This window comes from Ostrinia nubilalis, chromosome 5 (genome assembly GCF_963855985.1).
Source record: "Ostrinia nubilalis chromosome 5, ilOstNubi1.1, whole genome shotgun sequence".
NCBI classification, from domain to species: domain Eukaryota; kingdom Metazoa; phylum Arthropoda; class Insecta; order Lepidoptera; family Crambidae; genus Ostrinia; species Ostrinia nubilalis.
The window spans coordinates 11,216,306-11,231,267 of NC_087092.1; the positions used below are offsets into that span (position 1 = coordinate 11,216,306).

General features: G+C 36.5%; 1 protein-coding gene across 5 annotated transcripts in view; it reads left to right on the forward strand.

Annotated features, from left to right (window-relative positions):
- Positions 1-14,962, forward strand: part of LOC135071921 (diacylglycerol lipase-beta-like) — a 16,517-nt gene continuing 1,555 nt past the window's right edge. Inside the window, exons 1-14 of one of the 5 annotated variants that reach the window (XM_063965800.1) lie at positions 1-202; positions 3,340-3,435; positions 7,788-7,887; positions 8,526-8,629; positions 8,869-8,978; positions 9,222-9,440; positions 9,714-10,041; positions 10,434-10,551; positions 11,673-11,796; positions 11,965-12,090; positions 12,252-12,344; positions 13,306-13,460; positions 13,997-14,137; positions 14,420-14,490. In XM_063965800.1, coding sequence (XP_063821870.1) covers positions 3,341-3,435; positions 7,788-7,887; positions 8,526-8,629; positions 8,869-8,978; positions 9,222-9,440; positions 9,714-10,041; positions 10,434-10,551; positions 11,673-11,796; positions 11,965-12,090; positions 12,252-12,344; positions 13,306-13,460; positions 13,997-14,137; positions 14,420-14,490 — 1,784 coding nt within the window. In that variant the 5' untranslated portion in view covers positions 1-202; position 3,340. Of the gene's footprint in view, positions 203-1,645; positions 1,959-2,549; positions 3,052-3,339; positions 3,436-7,787; positions 7,888-8,525; positions 8,630-8,868; positions 8,979-9,221; positions 9,441-9,713; positions 10,042-10,433; positions 10,552-11,672; positions 11,797-11,964; positions 12,091-12,251; positions 12,345-13,305; positions 13,461-13,996; positions 14,138-14,419; positions 14,491-14,962 lie in introns of those variants that run through there. The other 4 variants (XM_063965798.1, XM_063965799.1, XM_063965796.1 and 1 more) reach the window with 4 other exon arrangements.

The following is a 14,962-nucleotide window of genomic DNA, read 5'->3' on the forward strand; positions in this document are numbered from 1 at the left end:
AACAAACATCCTTACATTAATATTCTAGGGGTGATGCACAACCAACTGTTCATGAATCGACAGAACATGAACATCGCTTGTGCATATCGCTCCACCGCTGGAGACATTTTGTGTGGAGGTTAGAATGAATCATAGAATCTGCGATAAACAAGTCAAAGGGCACAACAGTTTACTACAGTGGTTATTACGAAGTGTATTAGAGGTAAGTGCTAATTTTTGTCATTATATCACGTAAGTAAAGCCATTTAAACGACCATTATCGTTACGTTGTTTTTTGTCAAAGGTCTACATCGTGTTGAATTTCCTAAGTTTTTCATAACTTAATGATGGTACTAAAAACTTATTTAAAAACACATACCTACAGTGATACGAAAAGTTTTGTTAGTGTCTGACTTTTGTTGAAAGTGCAAAATTGAAAAAAACAAGTATTTTAGCAGACCCAAAATTATTTAAATTTTGTCTGCTTGTAAAACAAAAAATATAAATACTGTGTAGTTTGTTTTAGTATGAGTCCAGGGTAAACTCTACATCTCTATGAGTACAAAAAATCTTTAAGGATAATCCTTGCAACAAAAGTTCGCGATGATAACCCAACGGTTTAGGCATACGACCAATTCCAGAGGACGCAGTTCGATTCCTGTCTACCGCTTTTTATTTAGCTTGCCTGGAAAGGTAATGAGAAAAAATTGAACAAATTACTAATAATATTTAAAAAGAAAAGCTGGCGCCTACTTTATTTTTGATAGCAATTACTACTTAGACTCAACAATAAAATGTAGAGCAGTTGTTCAAATTAAGTTTGAAGATTTAAAAAATGTCAAGTGAAACGCAATTGTACGTTTGAAAAGCCTAGGCTTTAGGAAACATAAAGCAATTAACATTATCAACTGAGCCAGTCTGAACCAGGATTATAATTGCAAATAATACGTGACACGTTAAGATGCACTTGATAAGTCCACTTATCAACGACAGATTAGTAATATTTCATGCAAACTTTTTATTTCACCAGTTAAAAAACTGGATGAGTCAACACGCACGTATTTTAAGATATGTAATAGGTAGGTAGGTATACTGTACTCACGATTGTTTATAAGGGGGCGTCCATTAATTACGTGGGACAATTTTGGCTATTTTTTAACCCCCCGACTCCCTTGGTGAGATTTCATGAGATTTTGCCAGACCCCCTCCCCCACCAACTAATCTCACGTGAGATTTTCCAAAATGCCTATTTGCAATGTAAATGAGATAATCCGTGCTTCGAAAATATTGGATTTTATAAAAAAAACCAGACCTGCGTAAAAAAATTAACTTTTAGTACAATTTTTAATTATTAGTTTACATTTTGTTAATATTTAAGCATTGGTAGCAAACTGCGGATCGAAAAATTGGGCCTGTGTTCACAAATGCAGACGGAGGATTTACTCTGTTTGTTGTGGAAAAAAATTACGTGATATTACTCGACACCCCCTCTCTTCCCTACGTGAGATTAAGTGAGGTTTTTCTGGACCCCCTCCCCCCCCCCCCCCCCCCCTAAAAGTCTCATGTAATTAATGGACGCCCCCTAAGCAATATCGATTGTTTATATCGATGACGAAACCTAGTCCTCAAACTACCAGACGATAACATTGACAGATAGTGTAACAATTTGTGTTATCAGTCCGTGCTGTAGCTCCGGTCGCTACCGCATGCATGCTGTGTTAATTGCTTATCTGCATTCGTTATTTTATTGTCATAAAAAAAACATCGTGGTTCAATTGTTTTTGAGTTACAAAAATACTGATTCAAAATGTTACGTACAGTCCAGTGATATTTTCCATAATAATAGAGACTTGTGTATGTTTAAATTAAATGATAAACAATGTGTGGTGATAACAATATGGCTTGCTATCGTTCAATGACTTGAACCTGTGATCAAGAAGATCGGAGAGTGAACTTAAGTAAATAAATACAGCAATCTGGTACTTTACCTACTTATTTATGTAGATATTCAGTTAGTCATTCAGTTTGGTTGTTTACATATATGTTTTATGTATTTTGTAAATTAATTCCCACGTTGAACACGATATTTAAATAGAAAACAATGATTCATTGATTACTAAGACAGATGTAACGATGCGCATCGGGTAAAATAAATTACTTACAAACATGTTTTGAACAATATTTTCACGTTCTACTTTCATCACTCCAATAATTATTTTTGTTTATATTCCTACATTTTAATAAAGTAACTACATACCTACAAAACACATAAATAGTGATTAAAAATCTCACTCACTGAAAAGAGAGTAAAGACTGCTTTATAGAGTTCTAATCTATCCATTAGGTAATAAGTAGAGACGGAACGTAAAAGGAGGAAAATACCACGTTCGTTCGTGCATAATAAATAATACCATAATGTCATTCTGTTGTACGTACGACATAGGAATTGGAAAATAAATATAAATAGACACAAAAAGTTTTTACTATAGATACGTTAATAGGCATGTGGTTTTCCTTAAGTGGCTGCAAAGCAAAGTTAGTTAAGTGACGTATGGTTACAGAATTTATGTTTAACATCTACGGTGTGAAAGGCCCATAAAGCAATGAAAACAAAATTCACTTCGGAAAGAGTCATAAAGGAAAAGACGCCGACCTATATACGAGTGTTATGTATGTCGGAAGGTTATTTTAGTGTTTCACGAGCGCACGCACCAAGGTCTTCCTTCGCCACGGTTAGCCGGTTAGTGTCAGTGTAAACATTGTAGAGAGCGTACGTATTTTCTGCAAACCCACTTTTAATCGACTAAAAGCTTTATTGCGGCCGTGTTTATTACAATAAGGAGTTAAACCTTTGTTATAACGAGTGATATGAATTCGTTATTAAATTGCGTGTCTCAATGATGAAGTCATCGGCCATTCGCGAGGGTCGACCGGTGTTCCCTTTCGCGTAGTTCGCTTGTTTTGAATGAGACGGACGAATTAGAAAAATCGCAGCTGGTCTAGACAGTGTTTTGTTTAGCAAGCTTTAATTTGTGGCGTGGTCGTAGTTTAAATAGTAGCGTGGTTATTCAGGTAAGATTTTTATCCAAATGAAAGATGCGTAACTATTAAGTAACTCATTTAAATTGATTTATTTATTTTTCATTTACTAAGTACATATAATATCTTTTAAAACGACGTTAAAAAAATACATAAACAAGATTAATGTGGTAAAAATAATGTAAGCAGGCAATTACTTTTTAATTATGTAAAGTACCTACCTAAAACCATTAAGTATAATGAATTAAACTCATTACAGTGTCATTTGTATAATTTACTTATTAAATTTTCATATTTTTATGTAATTGTACTTATTTTTAGAATGCCGGCGCTTCGTCTTCTGGGGCGACGATGGATGTTTGCCTCAGACGATCTAGTGTTCCCCTCCATCTTGGAAATACCATACAGACTGACATGGTACGTAAATATAGGAACATAACATAATTATCAAAACAAGCTGACAGGGGCAGCAATGGGTGGGCCGGGCGAACACAATGCGAATTAATTGCGCAAGAATAATCCTAATTAGTACTTAGATATAAGAGCCAAAACACACGATGCGTTGCGACGACGCGCCGCAATCATTTCGCGGTTTCGCGCGGCGCCGCACCGCTCGTGTGCCCGCCACAAATCTGCCGTCCGATCACTATAACGCCGTTAAGTGCAAAAACCACTTTCGGAGAAAAACGAGTTTAAAGATCACGAATTAAAAAAAAATCGCTGTTTCAAAAGTAAAAGAGTAATTTGTAATTTAAATACATCATTTTAAAGGTATTTTTAAGAGCTACAATTGACACAAACTCTCACGACGCTACATATTATAGATTTTGAAATATTTTAATTTATACATTTTAACTCAGTATTATTGAAATAATATCTCAAAATATACACAACTAAAACGCCGGTATGGCTACCTTAACGGCGTTTAAGTTTTGGATCTTGAATAACTTTGATACATTTGTAAAATGAGTTTCTAACTAATAATTCTACTAAACTTTAATGCCGTTAAATAGTTTAACGACGTTTTAGCTCGGTAAAACTATTATTTTTTAACGTGAAAATACTTACCTTAAATGCAGCTAATGTTAGCTAACGTCATTTAAGTCTAGTATTAACACATAAATTACGAAACTATTGGTATGCCTGTTTGATTCGTTTTGATTACAAGACTAAAATGCAGTTAAAAACAAAACTTTTCACCATAACGGCATTTAAGCTAAGAACTAGCTACTTAATAGTTCAGGAAATAAAGAAAATTGCATTTATGTCAAAAATAACAAAACCTGTTTTAGTGTTGAAAATTTATATTGATTTTAAAAAAATCAAGTCTTTACTATTTTTAGCATTCGTTGATATCAATCATACGTTTTATTATGATGATTTTTTAAATTTACCACTTTAAAAAAGTAGATACTCATAAAAGAACACAAAATAAAATTTTGACATTTTCATTATTTGAGATCAATTAAAACCAACTATTGAAAGTTCTCAAACTTAGCAGTTTCACAATAATAAAAATAATAAGTGACGACACTTTATTACCAATGCCGCAATATATTTATATTGTTTTGCCTGTTTACTGAAACAGGTTACAACTACCATATTTTGTAGTTAATAAAAATTGAGATCTATTTATTTAATTCAATAATAATGTACAACGCGGCAAGCCTTACCTAATAAATTAACTTCAAGCTGCTTATAATAATCACCTAGTTAGAGAGAATGGTGAGAATCATGTTTATCAAATGGAAATAAACTACAATTCTTAAATAAAATAGTATCAAATTAAGTCGACATATAAGTGGTTCACGGTAATATTCTCAATATAACTACACCTTTACTAAATTTAATTTTTTCTTCGTGAAATGTTGTTTTAATGACAGAAATGTCTTTTTACACGTAATTACATAATGTTACTGTCCATTTGTTAGTTTTTTGACATTAAGGGCATATTTCACAATCGCTTAGTAAGGGCCTGTTTCACGACTTCTGAATAAGTTGTGGATAGCCAATGTGACGGATCATTTGACACATTTTTATAGAAAATACGTGCTAGCTAGATTGACCCGACACTTGCCGAATATATCCCGTATATTAGTCTGTACGAGATTAGAATGGTTCTCAAATAGCTAAAAATCAACAAGGCACCTGGTGATGATGTAATCACAGCTGAGCTTCTGAAAGCAGGCGGAACGCCGGTACAAGGCTTTTCAGAAGCTGTTTGATTCCGTCATCCTCAAGGGATAAACGCCTACGGCATTGCAAAGAAGTATGGTGGTACTCCTCTTCAAAAAAGGTTTGTATAAAAACGTCATAATGTCAGTCCGTCTCCAGGATTAGGTCTCGAAACCTATCTAGTTGCAGCGAGGGGTGAGACAGGGAGACGTAATATCTCCGAAACTGTTTACCACCGCCCTGGAAGATGTTTTCAAGCTTCTGGGCTGGAGAGGATTCAGCATAAATATCAACGGCGAGTTCATCACCCACCTTCGATTTGCAGACGATATCGTAGTTGTGGCAGATCTAGGCACAATGCTCGATGGCCTCAGTAGAGCCTCGCAACAAGTGGGTCTCAAAAAGAACATGGACAAGACAAAAATCATGTCAAATGTCCGTGTTGTACCCACTCCTCTGAAAGTTGGAGACTACACTCGAAGTTGTTGACAATTATGTATACCTGAGACAAACCATCCAGTTAGGTAGGTCCAACTTTGAGAGAGACGTCGATCGTCGAATCCAGCTCGGCTGGGCAGCGTTCGAGAAGCTTCGCGATATTTTCACGTCCGAAATACCGCAGTGTCTTAAGACAAAAGTCTGTGACCAGTGTGTGTTGCCAGTGATAGTATACGGATTTGAGATGTGGTCGCTTACTATGGGCCTCATAAAAAGGCTCAAGGTCACCCAAAGGGCGATGGAGCGTGCTATGCCAAGCATAGTTTCCCTGCGTGCTCGAATCAGAAATGAGGAGATCCGTAGAAAAACCAAAGTGACTGACATAACCCGCAGAATTGCTAAAATCAAGTGGCAGAGCTGCATATGGCCGATGGGGTAGAAAAATTCTCGAGTGGCGACCACGAGCCTGAAGACGTAGTGTGGGCAGGCAGGCCCCTTACTAGATGGATCGACGATCTGGTAAAGGTCAGAAGAGGTGCCTGGATGCGGGCAGCGCAGGACCGATCGTTGTGGAAATCCTTGAGGAGACCTTTGTCCAGCCGTTGAACGACATTTGCCTGAAACAAACGGACGTTATGTCTTCGTCTAACATAGAAGATGTAAAACAAAATGAACAAGTAAAATTATCGAAAACGTCCAGACTTCTTTTACTAATTTTTAAAATTAGAAAACAAAACGCAACGTGTTCTTATCATTTAAAACTCAGAGGCACACTGATGCTCAATTACTGCGCTGCCGTGTCCTTAAGTTGCAGTGCGTATTAGCCACGAAAATAGTGACAAGACAGCAATATCTCACTAACACGTTTCATACCTTGTTTATAACGACTAGTCTTAGATAATAAAACATAGAAACATTGCACATCACATATTAATAAACAACAAACATAAAATTAAAACTAAATTTCTTTTGTTGAGAACGCTAGGAATATTTCCGGGAGCGTTATCAGCGGCACATCAGTAACTCTGACTGAGCTGAGTGATCGACGCACGCAACAACGCTTAGAACACTTCATTCAACTTTTTGAACATAGCCGCATTATAGTTTAGGAATGTAGGTTAACGGCATTTAAGTCTTGTAAAAATGTAAAAAACACATAGATTGTTACATTTGGTTAGCCTTAATGGTGAATTTACTAGTGCAATTTTAATAAATAAATTCATGTAATACAAAGCTATAATGCCGTTATTGGACATTTGTTGCGTTTAAGTCTAATAATTTTACTTAACGGCGTTTTAGTCTTGAGGAGTCTATTAAAGCTTGGCATAGAGCAGCTAAGCAATATTGTCGTTAAAGTACCTTAACGGCTGTATTGACTAGAAATTGTAAATAACGGCAATAAAGCTTTGTAATTTTTCTTAAATTTTTAATTCTAATAACAATTAAAGACGCTTAACCGCGTTTAAGCTAAGAAATGTAATGTAACTGCATTTTAGTTATGTAATCTTGCAGAGGCGTAGCAGTTAGCGGCTTTCTTATTTTTTTTATCTCAGGAACTAAACAAGATATAAAAATTTCGATAATAGTGCTAGATTAAGCATTTTTTTCTGATTCGGATGGTATTCAAAAGTCAAAATTGACCAATTGTGGGTTAACGGCATTATAGTGATTGGACGGCAGAAATATTTCTATGAGACGACGCAGCGACACCGCTCCGGCAACGCACCGCGCCGCAAGTTAACGCATCGTGTGCTTTGGGTCTAAGTGTAACTTTGGCTGCGTGGCCTCTCGAGAATCTTTTTCGCACGGCTCTTTCTTTTATCAATGGCTGAGTTGCTGTGCATCACCTTATTTTAACAGTCACTAGGTGTTTTTCGTATGGAGTTTGACAGACTTTTGACGTTTGTTAAAGTTAAAGTAAGATGGTGCAACCCAGCCTAAGTATGACTGTAAAAATATGATTTGTTAAACTCGCCAAAGGCCACTCTACACTGAGTTAAAACTGAAGATTCAGCACAGAGAAGCCTACATTTCAGACCTTGTAAGAGTCACAAAAAATTTTAATACCACGTAATAGAACTAAACTCTTGACTTGAATATGATACTGTAATTTAAAGGATGCTTAATAGTTTGTTTTAACATGCTAACTGTTCCAGGCTGCTGCTCCTGTCGCTCGTGCTGCGAGACAGCGGCTCCTTCGATTGCAGGGAGACATCGTACGCGCAGCTGTTCGTTGATGGATGCCTCATGATACAGGTACTTACACTTTATCCCTCAGAAAGAACAAGCATTCATAAGTGACACATACCTATATCTTATCTACTACTTAATTAGTAAGGAAATCTACTTACAATATTAAATTCTCACTACTACTGCTACTACAGGATTTGGCAACACACAAACACTTTTAAAAAAGTTAAAAAGATCCCGATGTTTGGATCCACGATTTTGGTTGCACGACCTTTTTTAAAAGTGTTGTGTTGCCAAATCCCGTACATAGTAAAGTGAGAATTTAGTAAAAATGCAACATGAAAGTTTTCAACATAACTGTTGACCTTAAACATAAGTAAAAATAATTAATTGTGGATGTGAGCGAGCTAGACAATTCTTATCTCATATGGTGACCCCATAACCTAACGTATCTCGGAAACACATTAATCTTCTTAAAGAATAGAATGCTAATGTAAGTTATCCAAAGCTAGTGCTATGGAAGCTGTATTCTGTTAGCTTCTAAGATACTTACTTATTTGAATTATAAATCTCATAGAACAGAAATTAGTCAAATATTTCTCAGCACCAGCCCATATTATATTGTCCCTAAGTGGTGGTGGATACTGAATAAAAGATTTGATTTGATTTGAATAAGTTAAATTAAGAGACTTTATTTGGTGCAGGTTGTGGAAATCCTGCTTCTGGTAGCCACTGCGGTACACTCCGCGCGAGGCTCTCTCACAAACGAAGAGCCCCGGAGATACGTCGGGCATCTACTGATTTGCAAGTATATTTGCCCCAATGTTTATAATATTAAAGGCTTTATTATTTGAGAATTTTATTATCTTTATTATTTACCTATTAAAGTTAATAAGACTAGATAATGTACTAAGTACTGCATAGTTCGTTATAATTTAATCACTAGCCATGGAGTTGGAAGAGAGATAAACAAAAAACTTACAAATATTTTTTTCCTTTTGTTGATTTTATTAAATTGCTTTTCCTAATGATCATGAATGATTTCAGATTGTTCTTCCTGATAGTGGAGATGGGATTACTCGTTATGGGTAATATTTGGGTAATAATTGGATCAGTCGATTGCCAAGTATCTGGGTTCACCAAGACGATTTTACAATGTAAGTAGTTTTTTTAATAAGTTAATTCAAAACAGGTATGAAGCCAAAGTATTTTTCTTCTCTTTCTCTACATTTTTGTAGGTTCTTTACGGAATTTAAAGCAATCATGAAATTAAATCTGTCACAAATGTTTGATACTTTGACTAAAGGATCAGGTATTCTTTAGTATGAAATAATAAGGCGTGCTTTTCTATCCTCTTCTTTTATTTCACTACGTCTTTCCTTATAAAACATTTATTTCAGGTATAGTCATACTGTCATGGATACCAATGGCTTTAATGGCACTGGCAGTGTACTTTGCCTACGACCCATTAGGGACTCTGAAGTACGAAGATCTGCAGACCCCAGAAGAGAGGGACTACTACCATAAGAAGTTCACAGAAATATGGGAGAGCAGGCTTCGGTGGACGTTTTGGTATTTTAAAGACAGCAAGATGAAGGAAGCAATCAGCGAAATGGCATGTGAGAGATATTATAATTAATACTTAGCCTAAGTTTACTCGTAAAACTTATCTAATAAGGTCTAGCTATACTTTAGTAGGACAATCATATCACACTCAGCCACTTAGGTATGTAGCCACAATCAATTGATTGGTACATTGATTGATTTGTGGTTTATGTCCATACTCCAACTTAAGCCAGATCACTCTAAAAGCGAGCAGCCTGTCTAGGCCGACCGCTGCAAGCTTCCGTAATAAAAAAGTCTATAAATTAAAGAATAAACTTTCTTTCCAGCGCTTCTAAGTATACTGTTCAGATCATCAGATCTGGTTCTCTACGACTTGATTGCCGGGTCCATACTTCTACGCGTCCGTCAGAAACGCGAGTCGAGGATCAAGAAAGCCACCCAGCCTGCTGATGCTGAGACAGTCACTGAAGAGAACGAGTATACCACAGATATGCGAAAGATCTGCGCCGACGTACCGGCCTGGATGACGGTAGAGGAGGCTCAGCATTACTTGAAGTATGCTACAGCGGCGTATGGCGGACTCTATGTGCTGTATAGATACTACTGTGCTGGGTTTTGCTTCCTACTTCCGTATTTGAGATGCTGTTGTTGGAGGTAAGTGTTTCTTTTTAATATTTTATGGACTTCTTAATCTAAAGTAGGTACATTAATAGTTCAACTTCGTAGTTAATTGTTACTAGAAGTAATAATGCTACGCAAATTATGTAAATAATTAATTAATTTCAAAAACAAATGATACTTTGTTAAGTTTAGCAGAAATTGGTTTGTTTATCATAAAACAAGAACTACTCGTAACATCTGCACACTATTTTATTAAATCGCTAACTGTACCTACCATTTCTATTTTATTGAACCGTTTTGAATCAAATATTTGCAAACAACTAAAAGGTTGCGCTGTTATTTAGGTATCTTTCTATCGTTAATGTATGTAAATAGGACTGATGCTACTTTTCCTTCCTCAACTTTAAAATTCCATTTGTGTGCAGGCCGCGACATGTCAAGGGTGACAACTGCTGCATGTGCAACTACGCAGGGCTCAAGTACATGTCCGATGTCGCCGACAAAGACTTCCTCTTCGTTTCCTTCGAGAACCACATATTTGAAGTAAGCTAATTGCCATATTTTACACTATATTAATAGCAGCTAACTAACCAATAACAAGAAATTTTAATCCTACAACGAAAACATTTTCTCGTCCATCATCAAACTAATAACTCTAGTACACTACGCTATCACTGACTACAGTTAAATAACGGCGAAGAAGTTACGACTGCTACTAATATGCATCAAATAAATCGCACCTCCCGCAACAAGCACTTTTCAAAAGTATGCATCCTCAATTCCTCACTTCCCACCAACATTGGTACCATTTGAAAGCCTAGTTCTAAACTTAATTTCATTAAAGGAAAGGTTTTTTCCCCAAAAATGTGTCTTTAGAAGGATCCAGAGTCACTTCTTCGAAAAATAGGTAGTTACGCTTGAGCCAACTTTTATGGCTATAAAACTGTTAAGTTGGGATTAATCGCTATCCATCTGTTAAAGAGGACACGTGAGGTCATTATTTGGTTTTATAACCATAAAAATTGGTCTAATTGATCCCACAGGTGAGCCCAAAGTGAGGTCATTTTTCAAGTCACATTTATGGTATATGTTAATCATTTATTAAGAAATTAAATGTGTTTTGCTTTAATGATATTTATTGGGCTTTCAAATAACACCAATATTGTTGGAGCACCATGATTGTGTCAGAAGAAAATCTTTAAAGTTCGCGTCGCGGAAGGTGCGATTTATTTGATGTTGAGTATATTACCTACGTTTGTCATTTACGTAGCTACAAATACTACGTCGGGTACTAAAGAGTAGCTACAACTGCTACGTTACTACTCTACTAATTAGCTACGACTGCTACATGTAGCTACGACTGCTACATTTAGCTACGACTGCTACATTTAGCTACGACTGCTAAATTTAGCTACGACTGCTACATTTAGCTACGACTGCTACATTTAGCTACGACTGCTGCGTACGACTACCTACTAATAAGTAGCTACGAACGACCACTGTTTTGACTACTACCGTGTAGCTACGATTGCTGCGTAAGCTAAGTAACACGGTTCCTTAATTTAATTTGCTAATTACAGCTGCTCTGTAAGATAAGTTTAGAGAAAAACTGTTGATTTTTGGTACTTCCGTTTTGTTTTCTGACGATAACATTGTTATATCAGGTGCCTTTCTACGTAATTGCTGAGCACGAACGTAGGTGCATCGTGGTGACCGTCCGAGGGTCCATTTCGATTCCTGACATGTTCACAGACTTAGCCGCCCCTGCGCATGCGTTTCAAGCCGAAGGTTGGTGGAATTTTCCTCTTCTCCTGTATGTTGTAGGAATTTAGTTTCGTATTTTCCATAATTACTTACCTACTAAGGATTACTAGCTAAGGATTTGAAACGTTTGATAAATTAAATTTAATTCCAACACTATCTTTGACGTAGAATGAATTATCTTTTGTGTTTTAGGTCTACCAGAAGGTTCCCTGGCTCATAAAGGCATGGCATTGGGCACTGAGAAGACCCTAGAACGACTCGCACCAATTTTGGAAAGAGCGTTTGCTGAGTATCCCGACTATGAACTAGTGATAACAGGTAGGTAACGAATATTTAGGTATCATAACATCTTATCGTTGCATCTTCAAATTATTACGATAACAAGAAAAATGCCTGCCTTATTTACATAAGGAACGTGTAAAGTAACACAGACTTTAGAAAGTTAACAAGTATTTTAATAATATTTACCTACTTTTCAGGTCACAGTTTGGGAGCTGCAATATCTACTTTACTTGGTATCAAGTTAAAACCAAAATATCCCCATCTCAAAGTATTTGCATTTTCAACACCGTGTAAGTCTGTTTACCTTTTACTTGCCTATTCAAATTTAAATCTTAATTAGCATACTAACTCCAGATGTTAACAAGCGACTACTAAAAATATCTTGTTACGACGTTGTTAACATAATATTATTATTGGAATCTGTTAAAAATATTTTTGACAAGCTGTACAATTTTTGTCATGTACTTAACTGCAATATGGGGTTTGACTGTTAAATAAGTACCTATAATCATGGAAAAATTATGATTTTTGTAAAATTAATTACGTCAAAGCTAAAAGTACAAAGTCAGCGTCCTACGTCCAGGTGGACATCCTATGGCTGAAATGATGATGATGATAAGTAATGTGCTATCGGCAATAGTGTTAACTGCCCATTGCCGGACATGTCGTCTCGTTCAATCGCAAAGAATCACCAATTGATGAGAGCGAGAGCAAAAACGAAAATGGATAGTTTACACTGTGGCCGTGTGTACCTACTTACTCGTAGGACGGTCTAATGGCGTCGAGTTCGAAAACATTCCTATTTACTATGGACTACTTGTTATTTCAGATCAGGTCATTTAATCTATACTGCACAAACCTCTGTTATTTACCAGAGACAAATGGAGGATTTGGTCTACACTCTCCACATTGGCTAAACGGGTTGGGGAGGCTTCATGTGTTCATATGTCTCTTACGATATCCACGTGAATTCCAGATTCTAAGGCCCAGAACAGACGGTGAAACACAACTGCAACGAAACTGTAACTGCTAGTTACTTTTGAGTTGCATCTAAGTGTCTGCCATAGCGTCCGTTGAGAGACCACACATGACGCGACCAGTTTGAAACTTTCAGTTTCAGTTTCATTCATAAGAATCATCAGAAAGTTGCAGTTTCGTTGCAGTTGCGTTTCACCGTCTGTTCGGGGCCTAAAATAACCAGATCCAGTTCGTTTGACGTGGAGTCATCATAATTTATTTGTCCTTTTGCAGCGGGCTTACTAAGTCGTGATGCTGCACGGTACACCGAGGGTTTCGTTATGACGGTAGGCGTCGGTGATGACCTGGTGATGAGGATCAGTCTCAAGAGCGCGCAGATGTTCCGCGACCGGCTTTTAGAGACCATGCACGCTACCAACTTACCTAAGGTAACTTTAGTGATAGAAAGAGAAAGAGAAAAATATTGTTTATTTAATTTAAGATAGTTCATTATTCGCAAACCTCTTAGGCCCAAACTCGAGTATGAATGTATACTCAAGATTAGATTCAAGGCTGTGTGAGCTAATTTCAATATTTGAATTATTTGTAGGTATCTTTGAATAAGACTCAAAGTGTAAAGTAATATTTGAGAGAGTCGCATGAGCTATGAAGTTTTACCAACTTTCATAAAAATCTTCTCTATGTATAGTTTTTCCTTTATCTAAATTAAAGTCAAAGATTTGCTTACAAAAATACCGTTAGAGTACGTTTTAACGCCCGTATTCACAAACATTACTACGAGTAGGTATAAGCAGAGCTCTATTCAACGCTGTGCGTTCGATTTGCTGCTTCATTTAAGCAAGCACGTTTGTGAATACGGGCGTAAGTCCTCCTTTCTGACATCTAAGTACTGCAGTATTCTCAAAATGGTAACATTTTAGGACTCCATCAACACTTTTTCTTAACATTTTTCTTGTCTTTTCAGTACCGGATATTGCTGAAAGGACTGCGCTATATGTTCTTCACGATACCTGAGACGGATCTGAACACTGTCTTCAGTGCACCGACGGATGACATCGAGGCGAACTTAATCGGTCCAACTAGATTAGTGAGAAGTGTTTCATACGTAAGTAAATTATAACTTATTTTATTGACAAAAAGCCAAAAAATAAGACATAGATCGTGCCATCCACGAAGACGCGCCCTAGGTACCAATTTTGGTCGAGGGAAGCGCGGGGTGCGGGGAGTTTGATACGAGCAATTCGAGCGTCTTTATTGCAATGTGCGAACACTCAAACATTAGCGGAAGAATGGTGGGGCGAGTCTTCGTGGATGACACGAACTATACCTTTCTATATTTAGCATATCATAGCCAAACATTCACTCAAATGTTTGTATTACATTACAGGACATAGAACGAATGTACATCGCGGGACGCATTCTTCACATTGTGCCTCACAAACCAGCCGGTATAGACAGGTAAGGTCGTTTGAAACTGTATACATAATTAACTTATCGAAACCATATGCGCGTTGAGGCACAGAATAATAATAAGAATCTACTTAGTTTAGGTAGTAGGTATTGAATATTCATTAAATAAAACTAATCGCAAAAACTCAATAATTTGCAATAAGTCACTCTTATCATGATTTGTGGACTTTGTGGTTATTATAATTATTACAATAATATTCAATGTCAATGTCTTTTGCCATGACGAAGTCCTGAATTAAGTTATTAATCCCAACACAAATGTTCTAGGATATGAGTCATGTCTGTTTGCAATTTATTTACAAAGTGATAGTGAAATAAACAATATGATGCCATCAGAAATCAAAGTCTAACAATTAATCTTTTACAATTACTTTTAATATGACCTCATACATGTAAAAATTCCTATCTACCCTTTTACGCAGTCAATTGAATTAACTGATTATTAAACAAAGGGCCTTGT